Genomic DNA, 15,527 nt, shown 5'->3' with positions numbered 1-15,527 from the left:
GTAGCTGGGTGAAGCTCTGTACTGCACCTTGTCCCGAGGACTTATTGACCTTCTGGTGCCGCGGCTGAGTACGGTGGTTCCACTGGATATCGCACTGTTGTGTCCCTTCTTCCTTCCCTCATGTCTGGAGGGACAGTGCCCGCACCTCCTCAATCGCTAAGCCCAGGTGGTCACGGTTAACAACGCCACCACCAGCTGCCACGGCCTCCCTGAGTGTCGCGGCTGGCAACACCCCACCTCCGCACCAGCTGCTCCTCGCTGCTGGGTGCCAGCAGGGCCCTCTCTGGGCAAGTCCCACTGCCCTGGGGTTTTCCGAAGCCACATCGGGGCTGCCCCTTCGTGCCCTCCATGACTCACGGCACAGCTATGCTGGGTGGTGCTGTTACCAGCGGGCATGGCCACACAGGGCTTGGCATTGTACCGTGGAGCCCTGTGTGGTTCAACATGGCTTTGCCTGGCATAGCATGGATTGGCACAGCTTGGCCTGGTGTGGTTTAGCCCAGCATATCTCACATGGCCTGGCATGAGCAGCTCAGCCCAGCCCCACCTCAGGAAAGAAACCCTGTATTGCCATTCTTTTGGTGCCAGGGCCAAACAGGGTGATCCTAACGGGTGTCACCAACCTTGGAGCTACCTCTCCTTCTCTGGTGCCTGTTTGCGGCTGGGGAGGCTGTGCCCATGCAGACTCACTGCAGTAGCTGGCATCGAGCCTGCAAGAGCCCAGGCCTCACAGGGCAGCTGCTTTCTACCGCACCCCAACTTGCCCCAGGGGGTAAATCCTTCCTAAGCAGGGAGCAGGTTGCACATGGGGCCAGGAGCTATGTTCCTTTCCTGAGGGAAGGGCAACCGGAATACTTAAAGCCAGCTGTAGTGTGGTCCTGCTGCTGCACGCACAAGGGAGCAGTCTGGTCCTGGCTGGCACCCACTAGAGCTGCCCTATCCCTACACAGGGGGTTCCGTTACAGTCAGGTTGTTCTGCCCACCCTGGTGCAGAGGAGGCCTTGGAACCCTGCTCTGGGTTGTTGCAAGGGCTGCTCCGTCTTTTTCCTAGCCAGGCTTGCCACAGGCTGGAAGCCTAAGGAGGTCCCAGCTGGAGACATTATTTAGCTGTGCATGGAGTTGCAGGCAGCACTGTCATTTCAAAGAGCAAGAGGTAGTATCAGGGCTTGTTCCTCTTCTGCGTTTGTGCCCGTCCTTACGACCCTGTTGTCCTGTTCAGCTCCTGCCTTATTACCCTTCAGTGGCCTCCAAAGCTGCTTTCACAGATCCCTCTCCTGGAGACAGCATCTCAACAATCCTGTCACAAAGGCACGTGACATGTCCTTCCTATGCTTGGAAATAAACAGACAACCCTAAAACACCTGCAAAATTCCTGTGCAATTTCCTTGTTTCCTTCCCTCAAGCTTTCCTTTGCAGTGATGGCTGCTGGGACTTGACAGCAGGCATGGTTCCTTCTGTCTTCAGTTCTTTGTTCTCTGGCATTGTCTTTTCCCTTGTCCTTTGGGCTGTGGGCAGCAGGGTCTTTTGGCCCCTGCTGGTGCTGCACTGCTGGCACAGGAAACCATGAGGCCTGATCACAATGAGGCAGGGATGGAGCTGGGATCACTTGTTCATCTCTCAGCAACACACACCAGGCCTTGCCTTTCCATTGTGCCATCCTACAAGCAACAAGCAACAGTCACTGTGCACAATGTAAGGAGCATATAGCATGCAGCAGGCTCCTGGGAAGCATGCCAGATCCAGCCTGTACAGAGAGCAGCAGGGAGCACCCTAGGGCTGCCTGTTTGCTGTCTGCCCCAGCACTCAGGGGATGGCTGACATACGTGCAGCATGTTTCAGGAAAGTGCTCCTCTGTGCTACAGGGGTCGAGCACCTCTCACGCTTTCCCAAAGACTTTAGCTATCCACCCAAACCAGGCGTCCAGAGTTTGAATGGATATGGCAGGAGTGGCTATGTAACTCACTATTACAACAAGTAGAGGTGCGCCGACATGTGGCATGAGGCTACCAGTGAAACTCCTCTACCGCATCATTCTCAAACCTCAGTGCACACAGCTGCCTATCTACTTACTTTTAGCAGCAAAGTCTCTAGCCCCTCTGCAAGTCAGAGGGAACATTCATACTGTGAGAGAGAGCCTGTGAGCCATGGCTGAGTTCCTGGCAGCAGGGCAGAGCTTGTGTTCACACTACTCCCCACTCCTCCTTTTGTACCACGGATGCTCCTGCAGCCCTGCAGCAGCTGAGGTACTCTCCTCCCAGGTCCCAGCCCCCAACCCACTCCACAAAGAAAAGACTGCACAAACAATAGCTCCTTTTTTTCTTTTTTCTTTTGTACACAAATATATACAGGGTATTATACACATCTCTACACAGACAGTGCCATTCAGAACACACAGCTCTCTGTGGGCAGGGCCCTGACAGCTGCAGAGGCAGCCCCAGAGCATGGCCACACCTACAGAGACCACAGCATCCCAGCCCACCTGCTGGACCAGAAGCAAGGGCAGTAGGTGGGTGCAAGAACAGGGAAGCAGGATCACCATCGCTCCTGTCGCCGCCTGCAAGTGGACTGGGAACTCTCAGCTCATATGCTCATTTCATTCCTAGCCACTACCTGGAGGGGATGGGCGACTCTCCTCATGCCCCTTCAGATTCATTTCTCCAGCCCCAGCCAAGCCCTGGAAGCTGGTGTGGCCTGCCCTCCCCATGCACTGAAGACCCACATCTCTTCTGTTCCATCCACCCTTTTCTCCAGGCCTGGGATTCCTATAGAGGTCTTGTACAGGAAAGGCAGCTATGTCCTCTCTGAAGCAGCCCCCCATCTGCTCTCTGTGGGTCTGACTCCTTTCCTCTAGTGGGAGGCACAGGGGAGAAAAGACATGTGACCACCATTCCTGGCAGCTGAGGTGGGCAGGGCTGACACTTCACTTCTGGTTGATTAAAGTGCTTGGAGCTCCAGGGCCACATTGGTGATTCCCCCTTCACCTGCCCTCTCAGGCCCTGGAGAGCACAGCCCCAGGGAGCTGGTGCAGTGCCCACAGATGACAGGCAAAGGGAGGGTGATCGTGTCCGCAATGAGCACCAAACAGGATGGTGGCAGGGTTTGAGGGAAATAAATATAGCTAAATAGCAGAGGGATTTATTATTTTCCTTTACATTTTACACAAGGGGAGGGGGGAAGCAATTGAGGGCAACTGATACTGACCAGAAACCTCCTCACAAAGTGTCTTTAAACAGGGTCAGTCCTTCCATGTGCCAGGGGCTCTAGTCCACCTCTCCCACCCATCCTGTTCCCTGCCTGCCTCTGGGACACAGCTGTCAACAGGGAGGGGGGCAAGGGCAAGAGGTAGGAGAGGAACAACCCCCCTCTCAGGCTGGGTGGTGGCAGGGGAGCCTACATTAGTCAGGGCAGGTGAAGAAAACCAGCATAGCCCCATGAGGTGTTTGTGCTCCTGAAGATGGTGGTCTTGGTTGGAGACGGCTCCTAGGGGCTGCTCTCCCCCAAGGGCTTCCTCCCTGTCTGACCACCTCACCTGGGGTAGACCCTGCAACAGCTCAGGGAAGGAAGCCCATGGGGCCTCATTGCAGCCAGGCAGCGCTGATCTTGCAGGGTGTTGAGGACCTGTACCCTAAGACCCTTTCTCCCATCTCCCTAGCACCCAGGAGACCCCCATACAGCCCCCCCCCCCCCCAAGCCTGACCCTGCTGTGCAGACACAGGGCAGCAAAAGGGGGGCTGCAGTACCACATGAGGGTCAGGTTGATTTGTTTGAAAGGGGAGTAAAATGTGCAAAGTAAAATGCCACTTTAAATGATGCTGCAAACCCCTGCCTGTGCCCCTGGGGGAGAGGCTGCCTGCGCCTCCTCCTGCTCATGAGAAATGCCCTCAGCACCCCTCACCCTGTGAGGGCCTGTCTAGCTCATGCCAACCCAGTGCCCCTTCCCTGGCATGATGCCACCCTTGATCGCGAAGCCAGGCTGTCACTGTCACCATCCCTGTGGTGAGGGAGAAGCCTGTCACCACCCGTGTGCCTGGACCAGCTCCTGGGATGCCACACCAACTGGATGCTGGAAGCAGTTGAGAAAGGGCACACACAGGAACAGAAGGTGCAACAAAAGCCAACCCCTCCCTGGGTGGGGTTTCCAATGGACTGACTGAAGATTTTCATTTATCACCTTCTTGTAAATCTAATAAATTATTAGTGTTTCTCACCAGCAAGACAGGGGATACAGTTGCCTGCTCAGAAGACCCCAAATGTTCCCCTTCTGCCCCTTCCCAAAAAGCACTCAGCTTTCCTCCTCCCTGCAGATCCAGGGCAGCACCGCAGGGGGTTATGGTCCCCCTCCTCCCCAGCCTCTAGGAGTCTGGGGTCCAGATATGTGTTGAAGAAGGTAGCTAGTAAAGAGCATGCCTGCCGAGCAGCCGGGCTGGCGCAGGGGTGGAGGGGCAGGGAGATGGAGAGCTTGCAGCAGGGCCCCTGCCCTCACTGAAGGCAGCGGCCCTGGGGGCGGGAGGGTGAGGGCAGTAGCCAGCACCCTCAGGTGCCTCTTCCCAGGTCTCTGTGCACACAGCCTGCCCTGCTCCTGGGCCTCCTTCCCCTCCCACCCTTTGAGGTCCCTACTGGTGGATCTCATTCTCTATCAGGCTGTCCTCACACGACTGGAAATCTGTGTCATTCATGCCATCTGCGTTGATGAGCTCCTCATCCTGTGATCCCTGCTCCTCCGACTCTGTTGCTTCACCCTCCGGTGAGGAGTCCTGCAGCACTTGGGCGATGTACTTCTGTCAGGGCCAGGCATGGGAGAGAGTAAAAACACACGTGAGTCTAGGAAACTTCTCCAGGAAGCAGAGCACAACACACTAAGCACCATGCATGAGGCTGAGCATGGGGATATGCTAGGAGGGAAAGGAAGCAACCAGACTCCATGGAATATACCAGGAAAGGTGTAAGAGTGGGGCTTGGCCCTGAAACACTGGATGTGTTTCAAACCACAGCATTCTGGGACAGGGCACCTGGGATGGGAAAGAATATGGCTTTTCAGGCTCTTTGAAGCCCCTGTGAACTGGAAGACTGCATTCCTTTTTTTGCTAGTAGATGTGTCCTTGAAGCTCTGTCTGTCTCTTACAGGGATTCTCCTTTTGGCAAAGTGTTGCTGCACTTAGGTGCCTGGAGACTAGGAAGGAGCCTGAATTACATGTGCACACCCCAGCCCTGCTCTCTTATGGAAGCAGGAGGCTCTGCTTTACCCCATCTCTGCAGCCCTGTGTAGATTCCCAATACAAAAACCTTGTGGAAGGAAGCAGTTGGAGTGAGCCAGTTGAGCCAAGGTGAAGTTCTGAGAACTGACTCTGGGGATCTCAGAATGTTGGACAGGGGAGAGAAGAGTCCCCAAAGCACTTCCACAGCCTTCAAGGCCATGTCCACGGAGACATCTTTGTGTTGGCACTAGGACAAGCCTGGTGGGTGGCAGCCTCTGTTGATGTGCAAGCGTGCAAAGAGGTAGAACGAGAAGGGAGACTGACCCAGCTGGATTCACTGTCCCAGCCGAAAGAGAGACGGAAAGTAAATGCACAGCATCTGAGGAGCAGTGGGAAAGAGGTGTGTGTGTGTGGGGGTTACACTTCATCACCCAGAGCAGGTGAGGGGCACAGTGCCCAACAGTTGCCTCCTACCCTCACTGGGAGGATCCAGGTGCTGACTCAGAAAAATGAGAAGTGAGGAGTGAGGTACTCAGGGAGTTACCTCCCCCTTTCCAGACTCAGGTAAGGAGTGTGCCAGGGCCCAGAGGTGGGGATAGTGACTCACAGCTGATTTGGGAGCAGGCAGATTGGTAGCAGGTCTCCCGTTCTGCCTGTTGTCTATGGCATCCACTTCTGTGTGGTCAATCTGGAGAGAAAAGGAGAAATTGAGAGTGCCAGGGCAATGTACTTGTTGTCCCACCTCAGAAGCAGTAGAGACAGCCTCAGGACTACCCCCTCTCTGAAGTCAGGGCTGACAGGCTATGCTGAAGAGCAGGCTGGGACCCCCCCTAGAGCCCCTGCTGTTTTGTGGTTGAGCTGTGCTACCAAGGAGAAGGGTCCCGCACCCAACCCATTCTGCCTCACCTTGTAGTTGTGAGCACTGAGGTATTTGAAATGCCCAAAGCAGACGTGACACAGGCAGATCACAATGGTGATCACGAGGACCACAAAGGTGAACATGGAAGTGGGTGCCAGGAACCCTGGGGCGAAGGAAAACCAAAGTGGCAGTGTCAAAAGGACTGTGACTGTGCTCTGTGGCTGGAGGCTGCCAGGATCAGAGCCTGGCCAGGGAAGTGGCTCAGCAGGAAGTTAAGGGCTGACATCTGAGTGCAGTGCTCACCTGTGCGCACTGTGGAGAAGAAGAGAAGCCAGAAGAGGCAGAGGATGGGGGCTGCCACTACCTGATTCACAGCCCCTGAATGGATCTTCTTGTCCAGCTTGGCAGGCAAGTAAGCATAATATAGGTTGTATCGGTCCACCAGGTGCTTAAGCAGCATGTACATGAGCCCTGGGAGAAGGGGAAGAAAGCCAGATGAGTGGGGCATCAGCCTCTTTGCTAGACTGATAGGGAGTATCTCCCCCACATCACCTTCTTGCCTCCCCTCCACCTCTGGCACAGGGAGGCAGAGGGGTATTGCTTACCAAAAGGGACGATGATGGGGCAGGTGATGCTGTATGTCATGACTACAGTGAAGACACACATCATCCAAGCGTAAGCAGCCCCAAACTGGAACTCATAGGCCTGGTGCTGCAGGAGGGAATGGAGACCCATCAGCAGAAAGACCCTGAGAGCTGAGTGGGTATGTGCAACATACCCAGCTCTATCCACAGCACCGGGCAAGCCCCATCAGGGTCCCATTGCAGCACTCCCCTCCCTCAGCCCCGCTACATACTCGTTTGACGTTCCTCCGCTCGGCCGCCGAGCGGGCCAGGCAGAGGCGTATCATGTACATGAGCAAACCAGGGATGCGCAGCAGGTCCATGGCATTCCCGATGAAGGCAGAGGCGATAACATAGTTGACAAAGAAAGCCCCATTGTCTGGCAGGAACACACACCTGGGGAGATGCAGCAAGAGCAGGCTGCACAGGGCGCTCCCTCCTTGCAGGGCAGTAGCTGTGAGCCCCCACAACCTTTGGATGCTGACAAGAAGCACCTCCCATTGTAAAACAATGCCTTTTTGCTCAACTCCACTTACTCAAATCGCACAGCAGCTTCAGCAAGGAACTTTTTGTCAAACAACCAGCGGAAAAATACATCCAAGCTGTGGGGGAAGAAGGCAAGAAGAAAAGATGAACCATCAGAAGCAGCAGCAGACAGAAAAGCACATATGCTGGAGCTGCTCTAGAAGGATCCAAAGCTCTGACCATAGACTGTTTTGTTCCCTGCTGGAGTGTGTCACCAGCAAGTATGTAAACTGGATATCGGAAAAAACAGAACAAAATAATGCAATACTCAAAAAGGGATGTAAAGCTTCCCTTTCATGTGTGTTTTTATCCCTTTACCCTGATCCTATCAATATTTTTCCTCTCTCCTCTGTTTGGGCATGACATCCATGTAAGGAACAGATGACTGATTCTGCAGAAGAAACTGGTTAGGTACAAGGTACCCTCCAACAAGAGATATAAAAAATCCCTTAGAAGAAACAAATCCCATTTTCCTCAGTTTTGATTTTTTTATATAAAACTATCCAATCCTCTGGCACTGGTGGAATACAGAGTTCAACAGGCAACAGCAGGGGGATCAAGTCCTCAGAAGGAAGTGCGGTCCGTTTTGTGGTCAAAATACAAATTTTCTGAGAGCATTTACCTGCCCAAGACGAAATTTTACATTCAACAAGGCTTTTTAAATGTGTTGCAAGCATGTAGTCACCCAGTGGGATGAAGGACTATTCTTCTGCCACTATCAGAGGGTTTGTCTATTCTCAGGAGCTGCCTGACATCACCACTGAGGGGTTGGATTGTATCTCAAATACAGAATTTAGGTGGGGTATAGACAATAATATCACAGAATGGCTTGGGTTGGAAGAGATCTTAAAGATCCCTGACCCCACAATGTGTAAAGAATGAACTAGCACAGTCAGAGTTCCTTGTCCCCCACCCACTCCTCAGTTTTTCCTTCATCACTTCTCCCCTACTTGGCCCCTGTTCAGTGCTAGAGCCCACACCAATGGCTGGCAGGTGATGCATCAATGTTTCCCACAGGGGAATTCTATAAACTCTGCAGGAAGATTTGAGGCATACACCCAAACAGATGAGCATTTCTGTACCCACACTATCCCACCCAGCCAAGCACCACAATCTATTCAAGTTCTGGCTTAAAGGGGGAATTCACTAGTTTTGTGAAAAATTTGGACTGCACACTGAGCAAAGAGGTGGAGAATGCCTCCTTCATGTCAAGCAGACTTTTCACATATACTCATCTACCATCTAGCCAACCTTTGCTGCATTATTTCTAATACCATGGCACATGTCAATGTGTTTGCAGATTGAATCAATAAAGTCCTAGAGATCCAGTCATGTATGGTCTGGCCTGTTCTCCCTCAACTAAAATTAAACACCAGTCTCCCAAGGGGATGGTGGCCTGGGCAACAGTGCAGTGAGGAAAGAATGCTGTAAAAAGAACATTAAGGGGTGAAACTCAACCCTCCCTGTGCTCCACATCTCTGTATTTGCCTCTCCTTTCCACAACCCCTACCTGCTCAGGCCCAGCGACGGCAGCAGCAAGACCATGAAGATTAGGAAGGTATAACACTTGTGCATGGTTGTCCTATTCTCTCCAGACCTGAGGACAGAGAGGCTGTTAACCTTCCACCCCACCAGCCATGCAAGCTGTCCCCAATGGCTTTCCATCACTAAGAACTTCGCAATGTCTAATCTAAATCCCACCCTGTCTGTTCCTAGTACATGAATACATCCTCTTTCCCTCCAGCGTATTTGAAATCCATTATTGAGTCTCCGTTCTTCTCCTCTTGTCTCACAGGCTCTGTAATCATCTTCCCTGACCTACAATCCTGAGAGCTGATGACACCCTCCCCCACCAGTCTCTGCAACACAGACCAGAAAACAAAGTTTACATTGTGTGTCCTGTGGGGAATGTGCCTCACAAGCAGCATGCTTCTAGTGCTCTGCACTTGAAGTGCTTTCCCTGTGGCCAGGAGCCAGAGCAGCTAAAACAATTTTCCCTTGGAACTGCTTTATCTTACATATGGTACAGGCACACCACACCCCTGCCTGCTCACCTGAGCCAAGACTTCCCTCGCTACTAGCATTTCTCATGGTGACCAGTCCCAACTCCTCCCAGCTTTCTTCTTATTGTAGACCTGTCAAGTTCTACTCAGACAACCATGCTGCACAACAGCAGCTAAAGACTGGCAGAACAACTGTCCACAGCAGTCTCCAGGTGCCCAAAATGTGCAACATAACATAATGCTTGGAGTGGAAGACAGAAGTTCAAGATCCAGCCTGTAGCTTTATGTCAGTGAGAAGTATCTAGTGGCCAATCAGCTCACTGAGAAGGTAAGAACAGGTGCTGGCTGTCCTTACCTGGTCCAATGTGCTTCGAAAAAGGCAGAGTAGTATACAATGGTGGGCAGAAGAGCAGAGAAGCACCACAGCAGCAGTGTGGGGAAGAACTGAGTGATGATTGGGTTCTGAAACAAGGCAGAGAAGAAATCACATTACATGGTGCACCAGCTCTTGTGCCAGCCACAGGTACAGTTGCCTTTGCTGATGCCAAGGCCCCAGCACTGCGACTGCCACTGCATCCTGTCCAGGCTCAGCACCTCCCTCATGGTCAGGCCTCATGACAGGACCTGAAGAACAATCTCTCTCCCTGTCCCCAGCCTTGCAGGGGACATTGTGCCTTGGGGTGGTTCCTGTGTTACCCACCCTGCACCCGTCTCCAAAATCCTTACATTGAGGTACTCCACGGGCTTGGTGACATTGAACTTGTCCATAGTGGTGATGATGATAGCAGGAGTGGTGAGAAAGAAGAGAAGGATGAAGAGGACCACATTAATCACAAAGCAGCGGATCCACCATACAAAGCCCCGGATGGAGAGGTGTTCCCTGGGAGGGAGAAAGAGGGCATCAGGATGGCTGCACAGGGTAGAATACCAGGTGTGGGTATGCACACTACAGCCCAGCCTGGTGAACAGCACTTGGGGTGTCAGCCCAAGGCTTTCCCCCTCCCAGTCAGATCAGACCTCTAGCTCAGCCAGGCCAGACTTCAGCAAGAACAACTCACTCAGTTACTGGAGGAGCAGATGGAGACAGAGAAAGGGAGGGTGCACCCCCTTCCCACTGGCAGGGCCACTGAACCCTACAGAGCTGCTCACCAGTAGATGTTCTGTGGGTCAGGTGCATAACTGACAGTCCAGTTGGAGACATGGAGGGACTCACTGCAGGAGGACGCTCTGGGCTCCCCACGGCATGCACAGCCCTGGCACTTACAAGCGTTGAAATCTTTGAGAATTCTGGACAAGAGAAAGAGGGACATGCTGACACGAAAGGCTAGCAGGCACAAGCCAAGGGGATGCCTTAGTGCTGCTGTTCTTCTGATTTAAGGCAAAGGCTGGGACAAGTCACCTTTTTGGGGAGGGCAGGACCATCTGCACTCACATGGCTGTGATGGTCTCATTGTGGAAGGTGACAAAGGCCATCCCCAGAGGCTTTTCATTAACCTTCTCCTTCTCCCGCTTGTAGTCATCTTTGAGCTTCTCTTCCAGCTTGGTATAATACTCAATAGCCTCCACCTGAGCAGAAGGATAGAAGTCAGAGGAGAGATGATCTGGGGACCCAAGCCATGAGACACCCAACTGCTGCCCAACACCTCCAGCTCTCCCGTACCTCCTCACAGCCCCTGATGACACAGCAGCACAGGTGGCCACAGGGCTTGGGGTTGATCATGGATGGGGTGTTGTCCTTGCTCTGCAGGTTGGTAAAGTAGATACGCCCACGCTCAGCTTTCTTCCTGAAACATGAGAGTGGAAAAGAAGGAAGATAGGAAAGAAAGAGGGTGACTCATAAAAACTCTGTGGCACCAGACTTGAGGGGGTACCAGCAACATCAGCACACTCTGTCTTTTCTCCCAAAATAGAGGTTACCTCTCTGCATCGAGGAACATCAGCCGGGCAACATCATAGCAGGGACGGGCCTCCAGGACAGTGCAATTGGCATAGGCCTCCCTGTGGATGAGAAGCATCAGTTCACCACAACTGGCACCAAAGGTACCCCTCAAGCAAACTACAAGTGTTCAGACTTCTCCCTGGCCCTGAGACGAGTCTCCTGGGCTGAGTAGTGATGCATACCAAGAATTTGCAGGAGAACCTACAGGCTCTGTCCCTTGTAGCAGACACAAAATACAGGGCAAATGCTACATCCTTTAGGTGTTGGCACAAGAACTTTTACCCTATAGCAGCCAGGAGCCTCTCTGACCCCACACTCCCCTCTCTGCCTTCACAGACTTGTGGTCAGAAAGAGGCACAAAGGGTACCTCTTTGTACCAAAGGGTACAAAACCATTTCTTTTCCACCCATGGTGCTTCTAGACATGGTTCTCCTGACAGTGAGGTTCTGAGCGAAGAGGAATTAAATTTTCTCGTTAAAGAGATATACTTTCTAGAAGAACTGTGATCAGAGCAGCAGCACAACATCCCACAGTCATTGCTTGATCACCTCCTGCCTGTATCTCATCTGTGAACTTAACTACATTTCAAGACATGCCCTGTCCATGGGCACATAAGCAGGGGCACTGCTTATCACACTGACCTCCTACGGCTCTGCAAGAGATAGCTGGGCATATCCAAAGGCACAAAACAAAGGATACTTCAAATTCAGATAAAAAGCAGAAAAATAACAGTGAGAGGCACAAAATAAAAGTATTCACCAATTTTGCCTAGCTCTCTGTTCTCAATGTATTATTGCCATTCCAGGTAACACTAGTACTACCCTAATAAAAATGCCCCTGTTACCGGGAAGTCTTCAGGGACACAGTGAGACTTACTCAAAATGCTTCTTGATCTTCTCTGACTCAGCATATTTCGAGATCCCATTGATGAATAGAGTTCGCTTAACCTGGGAAGAAGAGAGAAAGGAGAGGACAGGTAGGTGTGGATGGTGTAAAAGACCAGATTGCAGCAAGCCTCCCTACCAAGACCTGTGCCAGTGATGAAAAAGGGTGGCCCCATCAATTCTAGCTACCAGGGCTCCCCCTCTCCTGTGCTTCTGCTAGTTGTTGTCATCCTGCACTGGGGTGCACTGCAGATTGACAGGCTAGGGACTTACACTGCAGGTGCCTGAACAGAAACAGGGCTACCCTTCAGAAATGAAGAAAGCAAGGGTAGCTGGAACAACCCCTAAGGAAGAATGGGGTCCTTCCATGTGTTTACCCAGTGCAGGCCTCTCCTGCTTCCCCATAGGCAGTCACAACTGCTGCTCTGGAGATGATCTGCCTTTGGCCAGGCTGAATAAAAACAGCCAAAACATGGCAGCTCTAAACTGCTGTGGAAACTGAGGGGCTCAGCATTGTCTCCAATGCTACCTGACTTGACCACAGGGCATAGGAAAACGTGCCTGGGACAGTGGCCAGACCCTGCTCACCAAGTCATCCTCTTTGTAGCGCATCTTTGAAGTATGCCGGCGCATGCTGTACACTGTCAGCAGCAGGTACAGGAAAGCAAAGGTGGTGTGCAGCCACAGCAGGTTATTCCTGTCACAAGGGAGACCACAAAGGTCAATGCAAGGTTGCTACTACAAATCTGTGTAAGGCTGGTCAGGCCCTGAAGGTACTGGGGCCATGAGTGCATTCAGCATAGCACACAGATGCCCTACAACCAAATTCCAGCTCAGCCTGGAAATTAGAGCAGGGACAGTAGCCTCAAAGAAAGGGCAGATATACAGCCTTCAAGGAGTTGAGGCTCTGCAGCAAGTGAACATTTACAAAATACGCCTTGGGGGCTTCAATTATCCATCCCACCCCTGCCCACACATACCCAGACTTCAGGTTAGCGATAGTTGTCCTCCCAAAGCTGTAGGCATTGTTTTCTAGGGAGAAAGAGGCAGACAAAAGCATGTTCAGTTATACTGAATGGGACAGAGCACCACTAGAGTGAGCTACAGCAAGAATTATCACCTGCAAAATACCTAAAACCCCAAGTTACACAGGATGACCCTGTGAATGTACTACACTCAAAGTGAGACAAGAGTTAGGGTTTGTCTGTGTTAGTCCTGTTCTGCCCTCCACTGCTAACCAATAGTCTGGAACATCGTGTTGAAAGGCAGATGCCCCAGCCCAGCCAAAGGCTCCTTGTTCTCACCTAGCAGGTCCCCAGAGAAGTTGACAGGTAACACGATGCCCACAGACAGCACACCCACGACCACGAGCAGCCCAATGATGTGCCTCTGGAAGGACAGGTAGTGCACTGCATCAACCCCGCATTTATCCCGGATCTCATCATCCCTGCCAGGGAGAAAAAGGCTGTCAGGCAATTTTCTACATTTCCTGAAGTGTTGGGGAAAAGTGCAGGGTTGCAGCTGCCCTCTTGATCTGAGCACACAAACCACCCCTTGTTCTGCCCTACAGAGCTGTAGCCAGACTCTGGGCTTGGGAGCCCAGCACTCAGCCTTGAAGTAGCCTGGGCAAAAACCTGCCTGTGCAATGATTACCCAGCCCTGCTTCCCATGGTCCTGCTCTCTGTCCCCCAGAGAAGGCAACTGGACACACCTTATACCCTTCAGGTGGGCCTTGCCTTCCCTGCTAAGATACAGATGCTGATATTATCCCCCACAGCACTCTGAGTAGAAGTGCTTGGGAGACTACTCCTGTGCATCATCTAGCTGAGGGTGTCTCCCTGCATCCTTCTCATAGCCATTCCTGAGACAGCAGTGCCCCTAGCAAGAGTGCCAGGGAGGTGAGTATCTTTGCAGAGCAACAGACAGTGTTTCTGAGATGGGAATGATGGAGGGGCAGCCATGGGCCTGGGTTCTCTCCTCTGTCACAGACTCACTGTGTGACCTTATTTTGTCTTTAGGGCTCCTTGTGTAGTCCTGTCTTTGCTTGTCCTCTCCAGAGGACAAACTTGTGCTTTTCAGAGAGGGGGCTGCAGCAAGGACAGTGACTTCATGAAGCTGTACTGCAGTGGGTGTCCCAACAACCCTGTACTGCCCCTCCTTCCCCATGTGAGTCCCCCATACAGGTTCTGGAGCACTCACTTTATCCGGAAGATGGCTGTCAGCCAGGAGCAGAAACCCTGTGCAAAAAGAAAACAGGACAGTTTCACAACACTCTGTGTTCCTTTATCCCAGCTCCCTCCTTCAAAGGTTCCAGGGACCAGGCTGGTGTCCTTGCACATACTTGGCTTGGGCGGGGGGAAAGACAACAAGCACCCAGATGTGCAGAGCCACAGATGGGCCAAGGTGAAGGCGGTGACAGTGGAGCACAACACAGGTTCGACTTTGCTGTGGGCTGTCCCCTATCAACTGGCAGCTCAACCTTCCAGGCAACCCAGGCTCCTGGCTAATATGGAAGCTCTCCAAAGCCTAGGCAGACCCAGAAAATACAGTATACAGGTACTTTAGCCATCATGCTGGACAAGAGAAGCTCTGCAGGGACTGGGAAGGTAGGCTGGGCCAAGGCAGTGCTCCTCAAAGGACACCTGGGGGAGCTTCACCCCCCATCCATCACACCCATTATCCTCCCCTTCACCGAGGGAAAAAACTGTAGAGGTAGACCACAGTGTGAGGAAGAGCTGGCAAGTAAGTATTGTTTGTAATGCTGAGATTATAGGCTGGACAGGTGTCTGTTAAGCCATAGTGATGTAGAGCCTATTTATTTAAGCACATGTCTGAGAGCTGCATAGTTCCTTGAGCTCTACACAGCACTCATACACTGCAAGATGTAGGACTTAAAGCCCAGGAATGGGCAAAAGTGTTTCTTCTGAAGAGCCCTTGGTTCAGTCAAGCTGTGGGTTCCTGGCCCCTCAAAGGCAAAGCATTTGACTCTTGTGGCTACTCACGTTGTCCCTCTGGTCGAAGTCCACAGAGCTGGATACAGAGGTGAGGCGCTCATAGCGGTCATGGTTGTCAGAATGCAGGGCGGAGGCTATGCTAAAATGACAAGTGGAATGTGAGGGAGAAAGTTAGAAGATGCGAAGAGGCAGCCTGGCCAGGAACCAAGAGCACCCAGGAGACTAGAGGTTAATTCAGGTCAGTTTGCACCCGGTGAGATGGAGAAAGGTAAGATCAGAGGTAGCAGTAAAGAGAGAACCCTCCTCAGATGGCATGCTGAGCCTGGCAAAGCCCATGGGCTCAGCCCATGGATGCTACTTATTAGGCACCTTCTGGAAAGCACCCATACTATGCGGCAGTCACTGCAAGGAGAGGTTGGCAGAAGCTGCCACAGAGGAGAGGTGAGGTCTGTTTAGCACAGGGTTTAGACAGCAGAAAGAAAGAGAGAACTGGAGGCTTCCACAGCCCCTCTGGCTCTGGCATAGCTGGAGAGGCACTGGGAACA

The 15,527-nt window shown here is 52.3% G+C and overlaps 1 protein-coding gene across 3 annotated transcripts in view; it reads right to left on the bottom strand.

Moving 5' to 3' along the window:
- Window positions 1-2,308: 2,308 nt before the first annotated feature.
- The window catches only part of TMEM63B (transmembrane protein 63B), a 53,670-nt gene continuing 40,451 nt past the window's right edge, over window positions 2,309-15,527 (bottom strand). For 2 of the 3 annotated variants that reach the window (XM_058836674.1, XM_058836675.1), the window contains 20 exons: window positions 15,031-15,121; window positions 14,228-14,265; window positions 13,333-13,475; window positions 13,009-13,060; window positions 12,617-12,725; window positions 12,021-12,091; window positions 11,123-11,203; window positions 10,866-10,989; window positions 10,638-10,771; window positions 10,355-10,492; window positions 9,932-10,085; window positions 9,561-9,667; window positions 8,713-8,799; window positions 7,214-7,279; window positions 6,911-7,073; window positions 6,660-6,765; window positions 6,358-6,525; window positions 6,102-6,217; window positions 5,803-5,883; window positions 2,309-4,778 (listed from right to left, as the gene is read on the bottom strand). In XM_058836674.1, the coding sequence (XP_058692657.1) occupies window positions 4,614-4,778; window positions 5,803-5,883; window positions 6,102-6,217; window positions 6,358-6,525; window positions 6,660-6,765; window positions 6,911-7,073; window positions 7,214-7,279; window positions 8,713-8,799; window positions 9,561-9,667; window positions 9,932-10,085; window positions 10,355-10,492; window positions 10,638-10,771; window positions 10,866-10,989; window positions 11,123-11,203; window positions 12,021-12,091; window positions 12,617-12,725; window positions 13,009-13,060; window positions 13,333-13,475; window positions 14,228-14,265; window positions 15,031-15,121 (2,194 nt within the window). In that variant the 3' untranslated portion in view covers window positions 2,309-4,613. The remainder of the gene's footprint in view (window positions 4,779-5,802; window positions 5,884-6,101; window positions 6,218-6,357; window positions 6,526-6,659; window positions 6,766-6,910; window positions 7,074-7,213; window positions 7,280-8,712; window positions 8,800-9,560; window positions 9,668-9,931; window positions 10,086-10,354; window positions 10,493-10,637; window positions 10,772-10,865; window positions 10,990-11,122; window positions 11,204-12,020; window positions 12,092-12,616; window positions 12,726-13,008; window positions 13,061-13,332; window positions 13,476-14,227; window positions 14,266-15,030; window positions 15,122-15,527) is intronic. The other variant, XM_058836676.1, reaches the window with a different exon arrangement.

The sequence above is a fragment of the Poecile atricapillus genome, chromosome 3, assembly GCF_030490865.1.
Source record: "Poecile atricapillus isolate bPoeAtr1 chromosome 3, bPoeAtr1.hap1, whole genome shotgun sequence".
In the NCBI taxonomy this organism is placed as follows: Eukaryota; Metazoa; Chordata; class Aves; order Passeriformes; family Paridae; genus Poecile; species Poecile atricapillus.
This window is presented reverse-complemented; position numbering and strand designations above follow the sequence as displayed.